The sequence below is a fragment of the Labrus bergylta genome, chromosome 4, assembly GCF_963930695.1.
Source record: "Labrus bergylta chromosome 4, fLabBer1.1, whole genome shotgun sequence".
Classification (NCBI taxonomy): Eukaryota; Metazoa; Chordata; class Actinopteri; order Labriformes; family Labridae; genus Labrus; species Labrus bergylta.
The window spans coordinates 3,111,904-3,126,798 of NC_089198.1; the positions used below are offsets into that span (position 1 = coordinate 3,111,904).

General features: G+C 37.9%; 1 gene segment (V, D, J or C); it reads right to left on the bottom strand.

Moving 5' to 3' along the window:
• Window positions 1–900: 900 nt before the first annotated feature.
• Window positions 901–3,885, bottom strand: LOC136178905 (immunoglobulin lambda constant 6-like). The segment is given in 3 exon segments: window positions 901–2,380; window positions 3,439–3,489; window positions 3,591–3,885. Coding segments are annotated over 3 exon segments (480 nt in total).
• Between the last annotated feature and the right edge of the window lie 11,010 nt (window positions 3,886–14,895).

Below are 14,895 nucleotides of genomic sequence, written 5' to 3' on the forward strand. Positions count from 1 at the left end.
AGTACAGTCATGTTCACTGTATGAGCTGATAATATAGGAAACATCATAATAGTTTATCTCATAACGATCATATGTATGACTTGTGGTTTTGTCCTGAAAAAAGGTTTTTCATGACAGAACAAACGTGTGTAATGTTGCCAGTTTGTTAGTTTGATCAAACTTTGTTGATTTTGATCTTTTTTTTTTTACTTTTAACTGATGTAAAGTGTCTGTAAGTACTTGAAATATCTTTATAAATGAAATGTATTATCATTATTTCTTATTTAACAAGCCAATGAATTAGTTAATGACCCAACAAATGAATATATACATTTTAGCTGTTGACACATTATCACTCTGGTGCGTCTCCTTTACTGAATAAATATTCACAAACTCTGAGAACGTTGCCTCAAGGTGGGTCGACACTGTTGGTCTTCAGTTCATGTGAAGGGAAGGTTTTTTATGTAACAATAAAGACAAGACAATAAAGTACAGAGTGTGAGAACAGTTCATCAGTGTGTGCAGCAGCAGATATGAATCTGTGGTTATTAGGGTTTAGAAAAACAGTTTACAGCAAATCAACACTTCCTCCCCTGCAGCAGGCAGGCTGTGTGGGTTTCCTGCTCTGCTGCTTCTTCTCTGTTAGCTAAGGGTTTTCAGTTTAATCACACAGCGACAGTTGCGACCATCGACTCTGGTTAAAGCATCATTCCAGGAACTTCAGTTTGATTTTAGTGCTCAGAACTCTCAATATCAGCTTTCTGTCTAACTTTGTTTTATTATTTAACCTCAATGCAGAAAAAAAATATATAATATATACTTGTATAAAAAGTTAGACAAGAACAAGAAAACATGAAGCTATAATATTCAAGCTTATTTAAAGCTACAAAGTTGGATTACTCATGACCAAAGACGCTGATCGTGTTTTTACATATTTATTGTGAAGCTAAATGAAATCCTTAAAAACACAGACTTTTATTTAAAAAGAAAAACAAAACACTTACAGCTCCTTTCGTACACCAAAGACACATCTTTTACTCTTTTATTTGATTTAGCTTTATATTTATGCTGGTATGTAACAGTAATTCTACACTTCTTGACAGTAGCAGTACTGCTGTTTGTGTGAGTTTTATAAAAAACTAATGCACCAATAACACCAAGACAAATTCCTTCTATATACGATACAATCTGATAGACGTTTGTGTTATATATGTAACATTAAGTGGGGTACACACAACAAGATAATCAAGCCGATTTCGGGCCCGATTCTCCCCTTCTGACCAAATTCAGCAAAAGCCTGATTATCTGACAGTTCCAAAGATTATCTCACCAGATGTTCCTGTAGTGTAAAGTGTGTGATTTTAAGCCCGCCGCCCCAATTTTAAATTGTCAGACATCCTGTTGTGTGGGGAGAACACAGAGGATGGCCAAGCATGGACTCTGTGAATTTTCACTTTAAACAGCATAGCCAATTGGGAAGCAAGCTGACTGAAGCCAGAAGCAAAACAAACATAACCATGGCAACGACAGAAAACACAAAGCATCAAGTTAGATGAATTTTATAAATGGAGGAGCAACTTGTTGATTTGTTGTAACAACACGAGTGTTTACACAACGTGTCTGTAAAACAAAGCGCAATCCAACTGACAAGGACAGGAGTACCAGCTAACAGCTAGCCACATTTAGCTTGACCATCATTTTTATTTACTCTTAAATCGCGTTCGACCGCGGGAGATGACGAGTTCTGAGAGTGGAGACTGTTGTTGAATGAATCTGTGAGTGTGTTAGCTGAGTCGGTCATCTCGTTGCTCTCCACACACACTATAAGAACTGAACTGGGAAATCTGTCATTACTTGTCGTCATGTGTGGGCTCTTACATTAGCCAGACCTTACTTGGTAATAAAAGTTATTCTGATTCAGTTGCTGATTGTGATTGCTGATTGATGCCCCCAAGCCTGGTGATGTACTTTTAAATAATCTGCTTGACTCATTTTCATTTTTGTTAAATGTCTGTGAACTACAGGAGTAAGAAGATAAACCATAAGATTGAGGTATTAGACTTCTTAGACAACATTTTGGACTGCTGATAAAAGCTGTAAATGGAATAAAATGATAAAGGTAGCCCACCCTGCAGTACGTTCATTTATGTACAAAAAACACAGTGTCATCAGCATAGAGCTTTACTTTTTCACAAACAAGCTTCTTTCATAAAAACTACAAAAACACTACGGCACGTAACATCAGAAGACAATCAGTCAGCACATGTTCAGTGGATGGACGGTTTGTTGTTTCTGAAGATCCTCAGCAGAGAGAGTCCACAGCAGTACACCAGACTCTTCAGTATCAGCACCGTGTACAGCAGCGTCAGCAGCTTCACCTTGCACTGAGACTGAAAGGACACTGACAGATAAAAAGACATGGCTTAAGCTTTACAAATATAGCGCGTCATTTCATCCAAGGATAATTGACCACATGAAAAAGATATTCCATCAGGCCCCACTACTTCAGTTTGAAATCTTATCTTTGAGATTTGTTTGGCACAAGGAAGGAGCAGAAAAAACATTTAATACAGACAGCTGCTAAAAGTTAAGCTGCTTTGATGAACTGTCGGCGTTAATATCAGAAACATATGATGAATACAAATGTTTTTGGAATTTAATTTCACATGGACTTTGCTCTCAGGTTAATTTCCAACACTCACAAACCTCAGAGTCTGATGTAATGACACATTGGTTAAATTGAATCAACTCTGTCTTTCCCTGACCTAAAAAGGATTATTCACGCCTTTGTCTTTTCACATTTGTATTATGGCAATGTTCTTTTTAAGCCTGGCTCACACTGTGAGATTTTCCCCCGATTGTATAAAAGTCGGGGTGGCATGTCAGCTCACACTGTACGACTGCTTCGTTTACACGCCCGACCAGACCTTGCGATTTACGTGCTCACACTGTACGACCTGATCGTCGGGCACGGCCAGAGAGCTCACACTGTACGAGTGAAATTGGGTCGGAGCGTTGACAGTTGTTAATAAGGTTTCATTTGAAAACTCCAACGGACGGCGGTCTGTGAAAGAGAAGGAAGTGGAAGTTGTTGTAGAATATAGGAAAGTAGACACAATCGTAGATATATGGATATAAGTTTCAGAAAAGTGCTGCACTGATGATCTGTACTGAAAACCAAAAAAGAAAAAAACGCTGGGTTGCCGCTGGTCGCCATAACTACAGTCCTTGTCTCTCGTGATTATATAGTAGTCGCACACAACTTCTGCCGGACCCTTTCATGACGTAATCATCAAGATTTTAAATTCTAAGCTTCCCTTGGAGACACATACAAACTAAATCGGCCCTAATATGAAACCCTGTGGTACACCAGAGGTAATGTAAGTAGAGGGAGTAATAATGTACATTGACTGAGTTGGGTTTTTCTTAAAGGTAAGTATAAACAGACTTTGATCTTACTGTCAGTCGGCTCTCTCTCTGGAGGACTGGAGGTCGTAGGAACTGTGACCTCTGTCAAACAGAAGGAGTTAAAAATAAACGTCAGTCCTCTGCTCCATCGTCTCCACATGAAGCTGAATCACTGCTGAATGCAGACACCAACCCTTCATTACCTGTTCCTGTTTGAGCATTCACTGTGCCCCCCTCATGCTGCACTGAGCAGTGGTATTTATAGGTGCTGTTCTCTCGTGAGATCGTCAAGATGGAGGCGCTGCACCCCGACTCCCTCAGCTCCTGCTGCTTCACATCAGCAGGGTTCACATCCACCAGAGAATCGCTCCCATTCTGTCTTTTCCAGGAGATTCGGACCAGAGGAGGAAACATGGCTGAGGCCACACACAGTAGAGAGCTCTTCTCCTCCAGCTGCGCTCTCGATGTTCCCGGGTACACGCTCACAACGGGCTGCATCACCTGCTTATCTTTGAAAGAGCAACAACACACACACAATTATTCTAAAATTCTATAACTTCCACTTTGAACTTCCAACCCTATTTCATAAAAAATTGGGACCTAGTGTAAAATGTAAATTAAAACAGAATGTGATGATTTTCAAAACACTAAAACCCCTCGTTCAATAGAAAATACCACAAAGATAACTGATATATTTTATTGTTTTTTGAAAATGGATAGACCCATTTTTAACTTGACGCCAAAGTAGCATGTTTTAAAATAGCGGTCAAAAGAACTTCCCAGAGGATCAAGAACCTGTTCATAAACAGGTCGGATATGTTGAGACAGTGTTATTATCTGAGATAAAAATATATTCTGTAGAACAAAGTTGGTTGGTCTTCTCTGGCACAGAGACGTGATAAACACATGTATGTCTTTAAATCACTTATTGGACGTACACCATCTTATATAACATCGCTGCTGAACTGGACCAAACTCATTGTACTAATCGTCTTTTGCTTCAAGCCCCGCGGCTCTTTTATTAACTTGGAAAAATCTGCATTTAGCTTTTCTGCTCCAAAAATGTGGAATAATTCACAACACACTCTAAAGATGGAAACTCGTGTTTCTCTTGGACAAATAAAGACAATGATCTCAAACCACTTTACCACACTGCGATTGTTTCTACTGAGAATCATTCCGACCCGTCTTTGTTGTTTTATTTGTGCTCTTTTTTTTGTATCACTACATCATTATAAATGAGGGAAGCCTCAATGATCTGATGATGAAATTATATTTTCCCAATCACGCTAACCAAATAATTAAATTAAATTAAATGTGTCTTTCTAGAAAATAAATTGTGCATAACAGCAAATATAAAATTGTCATCACCGTTGTGTTTACCACCCGGTATCTATTATTTGAAACACTGTTTAGAATCTGTAGATATATGTGTGAGTAAAGACATAAATATGTGTGTCTATTAAACAAAATGTTACATGCCGTGTAGGACATTAAACAGCCTAAGTGCTGTAATATTACATGTGATATCTTTAAGGGTCTTATTTAGTAACCAGGTTCATTATTTATTCACATAAAAAGCATATGCTCCATTAAATAAAAAGCTATTTTAACAAGGTTAAATTTCGTCTTTCATCATAATTGAATCCGTATTTCATGTTTGTTTGTGTTTTTGTCAAAAGCTGCTGCTGACTCACAGAGAGAATCCAAAACATATTTGTAATAATACAGTTACAGACCTTTCTTAAGAAACGTGTCTATCACACGGAGAAAGAAATAATGACTTCAGATGTGACATTTAAACTTCTTTCAGGTACTATGAGTTCTCTATAAAACATTAAAAAACACAACAGCATATAAGCCCTAAAGCAGCAGACTTTAATTTAAAAACAATGGATTAATAGATGTTTAATCTTACCTGTTACAAACAGTTTAGTTCCAGAGCCAAAGATGCCCCACACAGTGAAACAGACTGATACAAAAACCCCGTCCCCTGCTGAATACAAGTTCCTGTATCAAGTTATGAGCCAGGATCATATTTCAGCTCCCTCGTGTGTTTCACATCAACATGTTTTTTTTTTTTTATACTCCAGCAGTAATGTCTGTCATTCTACTACTTTAGTCCACATGGACTAATGGTGCATTCATATGGTGTCGGACACATCGGGAAAACAAGTTTCTGAGTTGGAAAAAGAACATGAACGCTTGCTCAAGTCGGAGCAACAACTCGGAAACTCGGGAAAGAATTAGGAGCCCGACATGACGTCAGAATCGTCGTCACATGGGGGGCAAAAGATGTTTTGTTAATGTTAAGATACTTTTTATTAATTCACTTATTGTTCATCAATGTTGTAATCGTATATAACTAGTAATGGAGACATTCCTCACATCGTCTCCGTAGCATCCACAAAGTTTTTTGTTACAAAATTCAAATCTGAAAGCACGTTAAGACACTGAAGTCAGGTATAAGCTAACAAAACAAAGGAACCCCTGGAGGCGACCATGTTGCTTGTTCAACTTGCTGCCAACTCGCAACTGAAATATCATACCCAGTTTCAAGATCTGAGTTCCGAGGTAAATAGAACCCACCATAAACCTGGATAAAACTGAGATAGGTATGAGTGGAAACCTCCAGTGTTGAAAAATTAAACCAATGTGGAAGTGCTAAATCCTGCAGTTTGTCCATTGTCCACTAGAGGCTGGCTCCAGGAACACTGGAAGTCACATACAGACCACAGCCAAAAATAAGTTTTTACAGCAAAAACAAACACGTTTACAGCCTGGTACAAAAACCCAAAGAGGTCTGATTAGTTATTATCATCACATTCACTGTACGTGATTTTTATTATAAAGGCTCAGTTTTGATTTTATGAACGATACGTGTTATCCATATTTAAGTGCGTAGCTGACCTGATCGACAGGCGGGTGCGATGTAACCGTTTGTCAAGAGTCTCAAAACCCGTCTCAGCTCTCAGCCTGTCGTTAGGTTGACTGAAAGTTAGGGTGAGTCAGCATTTCCAGCATGGCAGCTGCTGCCGATGAGCCTCCGGAGTCCCCTGCAAGAACAAATAGCAGACGTCACTCAGGCTTCTTCCATTAATATTTACAGTCAATGGATAGGAACCGGTGTTACAGTTTAAATAGAAACTGTGTTGGCAGAATCCGTGTGTGGTTGTCATAGTTACAACAGATGTTGAAGACAGAAAGTCTCCTTATCGATGCCTTCTTGTTTAGTTTTTCTTCATAGATATATCTAATGAGTGTTTTTGATGTTTGTATCTTTGCTCTGCTCAATTCAGCGTCATATTGCCTCTATCACTCTCTCTACCCCTCTCTCTGCTAAACCACAAAGTTTTTGCGTGCAAGTTACCCCTAGCTTCAGTCCGGCTGAGGGGTCTGGAGGAAAGCTAATGACACAGTTGACCTGACCGATTGGAGCCTCGGTACCGCGACAGTTTATAGATCATACAGACTTCAGTCATTGCTCAAGCAGCGTTTCACTACAGACCAGTTAACAGTTTATTGATGCACACATTATAACATTTCATACAATTTATGAAGTGTTTATTAATGATGACCAAATGATTTATAAACCTTTAAGAGATGGTTTATAAAACATCTATAAACATTATAGAGACACATGGACCAGATATTTGTTCATGGTTTGTAAATATTTTATAAAGCGTCTATGAACATTATTTGGATGGTTATTATAAAGTTGGAACTGAAGATTATAATCCCTTACTGAAGATAACTTCTTAATTGTAGAAATGTATACAAATCTTGTGCGGGTAGACTAAACTCCTTTCTAAGTTGTTCAAAAGATTTCATGTTTGGTCCTTTAAACACTTGTGCTATATAAACCAATCCTTTGTTTGTCCACTTGTTGTATCCTGTATCCATAGTGGAGGGTACAAAAGGGATTTACTGCTATTTTAGTAGCTCTACGAGTGGAGTTTGACCGTCCTGATTTATTTTGTACTATTGACCATATTTTCAACGTTTCCCTCGTGCATTCATTAGTAATCTTAACTCCCCTCTGAGACTTTTCTGTCAGAAATATAAGGAAGGGAAAATCCTTCTAAAGTCCAAATCACAGTCACAATCCAGCTCCCCACCCAGCCAACAGGACTGGGAATCTGTGCAATCTAGAAACACTGGAACCTGTGACTATCTGGATCTGAGGACAATCTGGAATCCATATTCCTCTGTGGAATGGACCTCAGGCTGTCCGATGATTTCCAGCCCGTCACCAAAACCTGACCTAGAAATGAGGCCAGATCATTTCTCTCAATTATCATTCTGTAATCAAATCAATTGCTACAGGCTACTGTTAAAATAAAAATAGCTTAATATTTCAGTAAGCCCATAAGGCAAATCAAAATCTCAGTTTAGTTGTGCAACATTTCTTCTCAGGTATCAAAACTGTAAATACGTTAATAGACAAACTTTTATAAAAATAAATGTCTAATTCAAGTTTCACAGAAACTGAGTTACATTAGTAACTATCATAAATAAAATGGCAGAAATTGCATAATGCAAGTTAACATTCATCAACATGAATTATTTCCTTACAGAACTTTAACTATAGTAATGTAACTCTGAGGCATAAAGACGTTTACATGCTTAAATATAACTCACCGCACTGGTAACAGTGGAGAGAATGAACTAAAAATAGGCTCCTTTAATCTCTATAAATCAATTTCATTAAATATGATTTCTCGTCTCACCAAGTGGGTAAATGCAGCTCTAACGTTACAGCGGCAAAAGAGCGAGCGCTGGAATAAGAAGGCGGAGCCTGAGCGAAGGCTAGCTGATAGCCGATTGGTCGGCTCGCTGACTTATAGAGTTGACCGATTGGCTCACTTGCAAACTCATCAAATCACTCAAAGAAAACAACAGAAATGTAACCCTTAGTATTGACTTGATCAGACAGCTTTAGGCATAAAAGGAATTCTAACCATCTTTCAATAACTTTATATCTTGAGTTACAGCTCCACTACATATATGTTATTTTTAAAATAAAGGAATGTTTTTAAAATTAAAGTGTCATAGTTAAACCTGGGCTACACTTAGCAATATCATCAAGCAGGCGTCCTAAAGAAACATTATGTTGTTTTTTACCCAGCCATTCGTTCCACTCTATCACAATCAGGTGATCTCTGAGCAGGTCCTCGGTGTGATTCTCCCTGAGTCTTCCTTCTAGTCAACATTAACTTAAAGGTTTGTAAAATATAGTGTTTTCAATACGGTTATTGGTGTGCAAAAAAATTATCTTCTATAGGTCAACTATGTAACATTTAATGGGGCGCACAAACATGGCGTGGATAATGCTTTTAGATGGTTAACAAACCAATTATTAATCATTGATATAATATTAATTATCTATCTAAAATATTTATAGATGCTTTACAAAGTATCAGAAAGGGAAGTGCACCTAAAGGTAACTTTGGACATGAGTTCTGTTCCATTCCCACCCAGAAAGAATCTGTATCAATAGTTATCTACAGGGCCGGAGTGGGACGCATTATCAGCCCGGGAGTTTCATGGCTCAGACCATCCCACTTAAGTTCAAATCCTTTGTCTGGAGATATGTTATAATTCTATATATTACAGTACATACGTAAGTCTGAAATAGTGCACTCTTCACTACCTTGTATTAAATAGTGTATTTGAAAAAGATATATATAGTTATAATTTTCAATTCAAAGCATTAGCTGCCAGAGTCTCCCACAGGATTTTATGAGACTATTGTGGGGGGACACCGTACTGCCTAGGGGGGTCCGGGGGCATGCCCCCCTGTGAGAAAAATGTGTACATTTTAAAGTTAAATATGAAGAGGCTAAATGTATGAAAAACTTTGTTCTCTTTTAACAATTTTATGCTGTTAATTAAATACAAATTGTCAAAATATGAAATCCAGAGGCTCAGGTCATTGATGGAGACCCTCAGGTAGGCGGCCAGGTGCTCTCCTTTCAGCCTATTGCAAAGATTTGATTGGAGCATGAAGTAAACTACAGGTAGCTCAATGAATGTCAATAAAAAGTGTATTGGCGGCATAATGTCAATATGATTATCACTCTTCTCCTGCTCCACCCTCTTGTCCAAATTTGGATCACATCTCTAAGATTAAGATTTACTTTTTTTGATCCCACGAGGAGAATTTTCAGTTTTTACATTCTGTAGTCGTGAATGCACACAAGTGTGAAGTATATACACACATGCACAAACAGGATCCTATGGACATGCTCTAATGGAGAGATGCCAGAGTGACAGAGCTGCCCACAGGTGCTCAGCAGATGGTGGTGGTGCCTTGCCCAAGGGCACCTCAGCAGTGCTCAGGAAGTGATCTGGCACCTCTCCAGCTACCAGACCATATTTGGTCCGGACTTGAACCGGCGACCCTCCGGTTCCCAACCCAACCCTCACAGACTGAGCTACTGCCCCCTCTACAACATTCAGTGTTTTATACAAAAGTGACATTAGTGGAGGGATGCTGGAAGTCAGTTTTAGTTGGGGGTGCTGAGTGGTCATTCTACTTGATGACGTCAAACTGTTTGCTGCGCAAAAGCAGATTTTTTTTAATGAATTTTAATGTACAGTATTTTAAATATTTTGAGTATTAACAGCACCTCAAATGATTTAAGAACATCTCAACAGACATCAAACCTCAAACTGAAGGTTCAGACGTGGTTTATGATCAGTTTATAGTTAATAGTTTTTAAATAAACAGAGCAGTGAGGGTGATGTGCAGACGCACAGAGGAGCAGTCAGTGAACATTGGAGCAGTTTAAAAGACGTCAGTCTGTAAACAGAGACTGCAGTCTGCCATGTAGTTGTAATCACTGGTAAACATGTAAATTGTAGAGCAGGTGATCAATTTAACTGGTAACATTTTATAATAACCATGATCTATGACTACGTCTGACAAAGTATTATCTATCTATTTATCTAAAGGGTAAATAAGGGTCAATAGATATTAATTAACCATGAGTTAATAGTTACTTACTGTTAACAAACAATGAAATGATACTTAATAATGCTTGCTAATGATTTGTAATGCTATAATTTATTTTATGTTAACAGTTTATTGATGCACCCATTATAACATTTCATACAATTTATGAAGTGTTTATTAATGATGACCAAATGATTTATAAACCTTTAAGAGATGGTTTATAAAACATCTATAAACATTATAGAGACACATGGACCAGATATTTGTTCATGGTTTGTAAATATTTTATAAAGCGTCTATTAACATTATTTGTCCCTTGAGTTTAGTTTTCAACCGTTGGGGCCCTTATGAATGTGTGTCAGTGTTTGTCATACCACATGATGAGCAAGGAATGGGATTTGCAGAGCACCCTCTGAAATAGAGGAAGTATTAATGTCATTTACAGAAAAAGAAACAAAGAAAGGTGTTATTTCAAAAATGTATAAAGCAAAGTAACATGAATCTGAAGATAACAACATGAGGGTTAAAGAAAAATGGGAACTAGAAACAAAAATTATAATAAGAGATGAACAATGGGAGGAATCATTCAAAGAGGGACATAAATTAACAAACAGTCCAATGTGGAGGGAGTTTGACTGGAAAGTCAAACTGCGATACTTTAACACCCCATCCATCACCTTAAAATACAGCAGAACTTCTGAGTTGTGCTGGAGGGGATGTGGACTAGTGGGGGATTTTACACACATATTCTGGGACTACCTGAAAGTTGTAGACTTTTGGAAAAATGTCCAAAAAGAAATAAGTCAGATTCAATCTAATCTTGGATCCTTCACTCTTTATTTTGGGTAAAGCTCCTGATACCAACATGGACAGAGACTTGATTTCCTTGCTTAGATTTTTGCATAGAAAACAATACCAGCATCCTGACTGAAACCACAACCTCCCAACCTAACTCAATGGAGACTCAGATTAAAACATTAAAAATAAAAAATAAAAATATTAAGTGGTGACTAGAGTCCAGGCATTACCTGCATCACTGGGGCCCATTTGAAATGTTTTTTTTCAGTTGTAATCTCGCTGTGTTTTGGGTAACACTTTATATTAAGGTGCTTGTAATAAGCATTATTAAAAGGTAATAAGTAACTTTTAAGACCTTATTAGATTCTTATTAACACTAATAAGTCTCTATAGGTGTTAAGAGAGAATTAACACATTTATTATGTCTTATAAGACACTTATAGGCTCTTATTAGAATGTTTTATCTGTGTATTAAATATAAAATAAGTTCTAAAAAGAAACACCTGATAAGTATAATTTTAAAATGAAGGCGTCCCGTCAGCAGTGATAGAATAAATCCCTCAGTGTTTGTGACTCTGGCTGAGATGGAGGTGGGCTGTGGTTCACTGCTCTCTTCCTGTAACTAACTCTGAGTGACATCTGTTCATGTGTTGGTTTTTGTTCAGGCAGCTCGCTTCATTTCTCACTGTGGAGACCACTATCACTAACCCTAACATAACATAAGCAGTAATATGTGGCTGAATGAGAGTTTTTAACTCTCTTGATCTGCAGCTCCCAGCCGTTCTGTTTATTCACAGCTGAGAAATCATCTTTCTGTGTATGATTGTAGCGTTTATCTAAAGCTCCATTACTCCTGTTAATACCAAGAATCACTCTGAATGTATCTGTGTCTTTCTTTTGGTACCAGTATGCGTCACTGTAACACTGGTGAGTGCCTCCACAGCTGAAGGTGACTGCTTCACCGACTCTCCTGGTCAATGATAAATCATCCTGAATCAGCTCGGCTGCCATGGAAACCAGCGCTGCTGAGAGAGGGTCAGACAGGTGAATGTTAGTGTGACGGTGTTTGGTAAAGGTAGAGTTTGTGGGCTCCTGATTGGCCGGAAACACTCACCTGAACACAGGCAGCACAGGGCGGTGGCTGGGAGGAGAAGCATTTTGGAGCTGCGATGTTTCCTCTGGTGAACCCGAGGAGAAGTGACGCTGTGACGCTGCAGAGGACAAACAAGGACGAGCTGAGAGATCAGACGAGGAACACGTGGTTTCTATCAGAGGCCTCAGATCTCCCATCAGCCCCTGATTCTATTCAAAGTTCTGAAAGTCTGCAGGAAGTTAAGAATCTGAATATTTATATAACTTTTTTTATTGCATAATTTGAAACTCTTTTATTTACCTCTGCAGGTGTTTTTTGTAACTTAATTATATATAGATGTTTAATGTCTGTTCTTATTTCTGCTGCTGATGTAAAAGAAGGAGACAAACAGCATGTCTTTGCTCATTTCATGAATTCAGAAAATGTATTTTCAAACTTCTTTAAAAGGAATAACTCTGTTTGCACTGATGAAGTCTGTTTTCATACCTTCAACATTTCTTTAAGAGGTCTTTTTCTTCACACTTTGATGTTTCTTATGATGAAAACTTTAAAATATTAACAACAAAAGACACATCTGATATAACATGAGTCTTTAAAGTGTTACCTCAGTGTCACATCTTTAAATAAACTCCTCCTTCATGACTGTTTGTTGGATTTCAAACACGTTTTTTCAGAAGGTGGATCTCTGTGTGTCTGTGTCTAACTTAAAGGAGAAAGAGCACCACCTTATGGTCAGTTTGGGGAACTGCAAAGGTACCTTGATGATGCTGGTAGTGGTATTCAGGACAAGGGGAAACCTCTGGTGTTGAAAAATAAAGCAATCCTGCAGTTCCTCGAGGGTCTGCTTGAGGCTTGAAGTCACATTTACACCCATTCAAAAGTCTGTTTTTACAGCAGAGATTAACATGTTTACAGTCTGGTTCATGACGGGGGAATTTTATTTTAGACATGTATTAGTGCTGTCAGCATTAACTACTTCATTGTGACTAATCTCATGTTTGTCCCTTCAGGCTCTCCGTAGATAGTGGTCCTCAGTGTCTCCCTGTAGTCTCAGTGATGTAAAAGAAGGACACTGCTGCATCTTTGAATGTCTCATTTCACTTTAACAAACTCTCAGACAGATCAGCTGATGAGTCCAAATTCACTCAAACAAAATAATTTGTTGGCTGAACGTAATAAAAGTATGGAAACCATTTCCATTAAAATAAAATGTGTTCTTTTAGCATCAAGGAATTTTGTTAAGTCAACATAAAATAATTAGGATGGGCCAGCTGAATGTGTTTGTGTTATTGTTTTTTATTCATGATGGTTCAGGCCTATCTTATTTTAAAATGTTAATTAATGTATTCTACTAGGTGTGGACTAACGTGACTTACTCAAGTTGTTTTAACTTCTTTACTCTGGTTGCGTCCGACTCCTTTTAGTCGTGTTGGTCCAACTTATTTTAACGTGGTAAAAAATGCATGCCAACAAAAGCCATCATTTAAAGCTAAACTCAAATAACCTTTTCTTTAAACCTTTCAAACAATGTATACTTTGAAAGAAATAACTTAAACAGAAGTTTAATAAAATGTTTACAGCCTGGTTGGAGTCAAAGATAAAATATCACAGACCCAACGTGATCATGTTGCAACAGATCTGTATTTGCCAAGTTATAAACAAAGAAGCTTAACAGGAAAATACAACACAGAGTTTCCTCCTTTTAAGTGACAGCAGATTGGACATTTGTGCTATATGTAAAATAAAACCAAGACAATTTGAAGATTCAGTAGATCACAGAGTAGTCCATAAAAAAGAAAGATGTTTTTTGTAATTGGTCCAGATAATTTTACAGACAACGCTTGAACATATCACACAAGTGGGAACAAAGGGGAGACCTCGTCTAGTCCATCTGATCAAGCCTGATGTGATGAGGAAAAAGATCATACCTTGTATTGCATCATCAGTTTTTCTGGTTCTTTGTTCACGTAGACAGAAAAACCTCTAAGGATGTAAATAAGGAAGAACAGAAACAGCATCAGGAGCATTATCTTAACCAGCCATCACAGTGAGTGTCACACATCTGATACATCTTCTAACTAGCTTCACAATGAGTGATCATTAAAGCCCTCTCTCATACACACTTACACAATAAAAGGTGATAAAAACCAAAAATATTAAAAGGAAGAGAGAAATCTTTCCATCAGATGGAGTTCACTGAAAGAAGGATGGATGTTCAGGTTTTGCTGCGTTCCTCAAAGAGCAGGTTTTTTAACAAGAGACCGGGTGTGTCTCAAACAACGAAAATTAATAATAGTTGAACTTGAGCCTTCTCTTGGTGGTTAATATAGTTACTTTGACCGTTACCTCAAACAAAACCACAAAAATGATGCCTTATCTATCCCTTAAATCTAAGAGAAGGCTCTCTCCATCAGGTAAAAATCTCTTCTTTGCCCCTCCCCCCGTCATGAGCCTTTCCCCCCCTGATTCTCTGTAAGTACGGATGAAGGTCGTTTATAAGGACAGGATTTATCAAACAGGGTTTATCCAAAGAGATACCTTTCATCAGAGTTCCTGTTCACCTACCTTACAGGGACCGTGTTCCTGTTTACCTACCTTACAGGGACCGTGTTCCTGTTTACCTACCTTACAGAGACCATATTCCTGTTTACTAACCTTA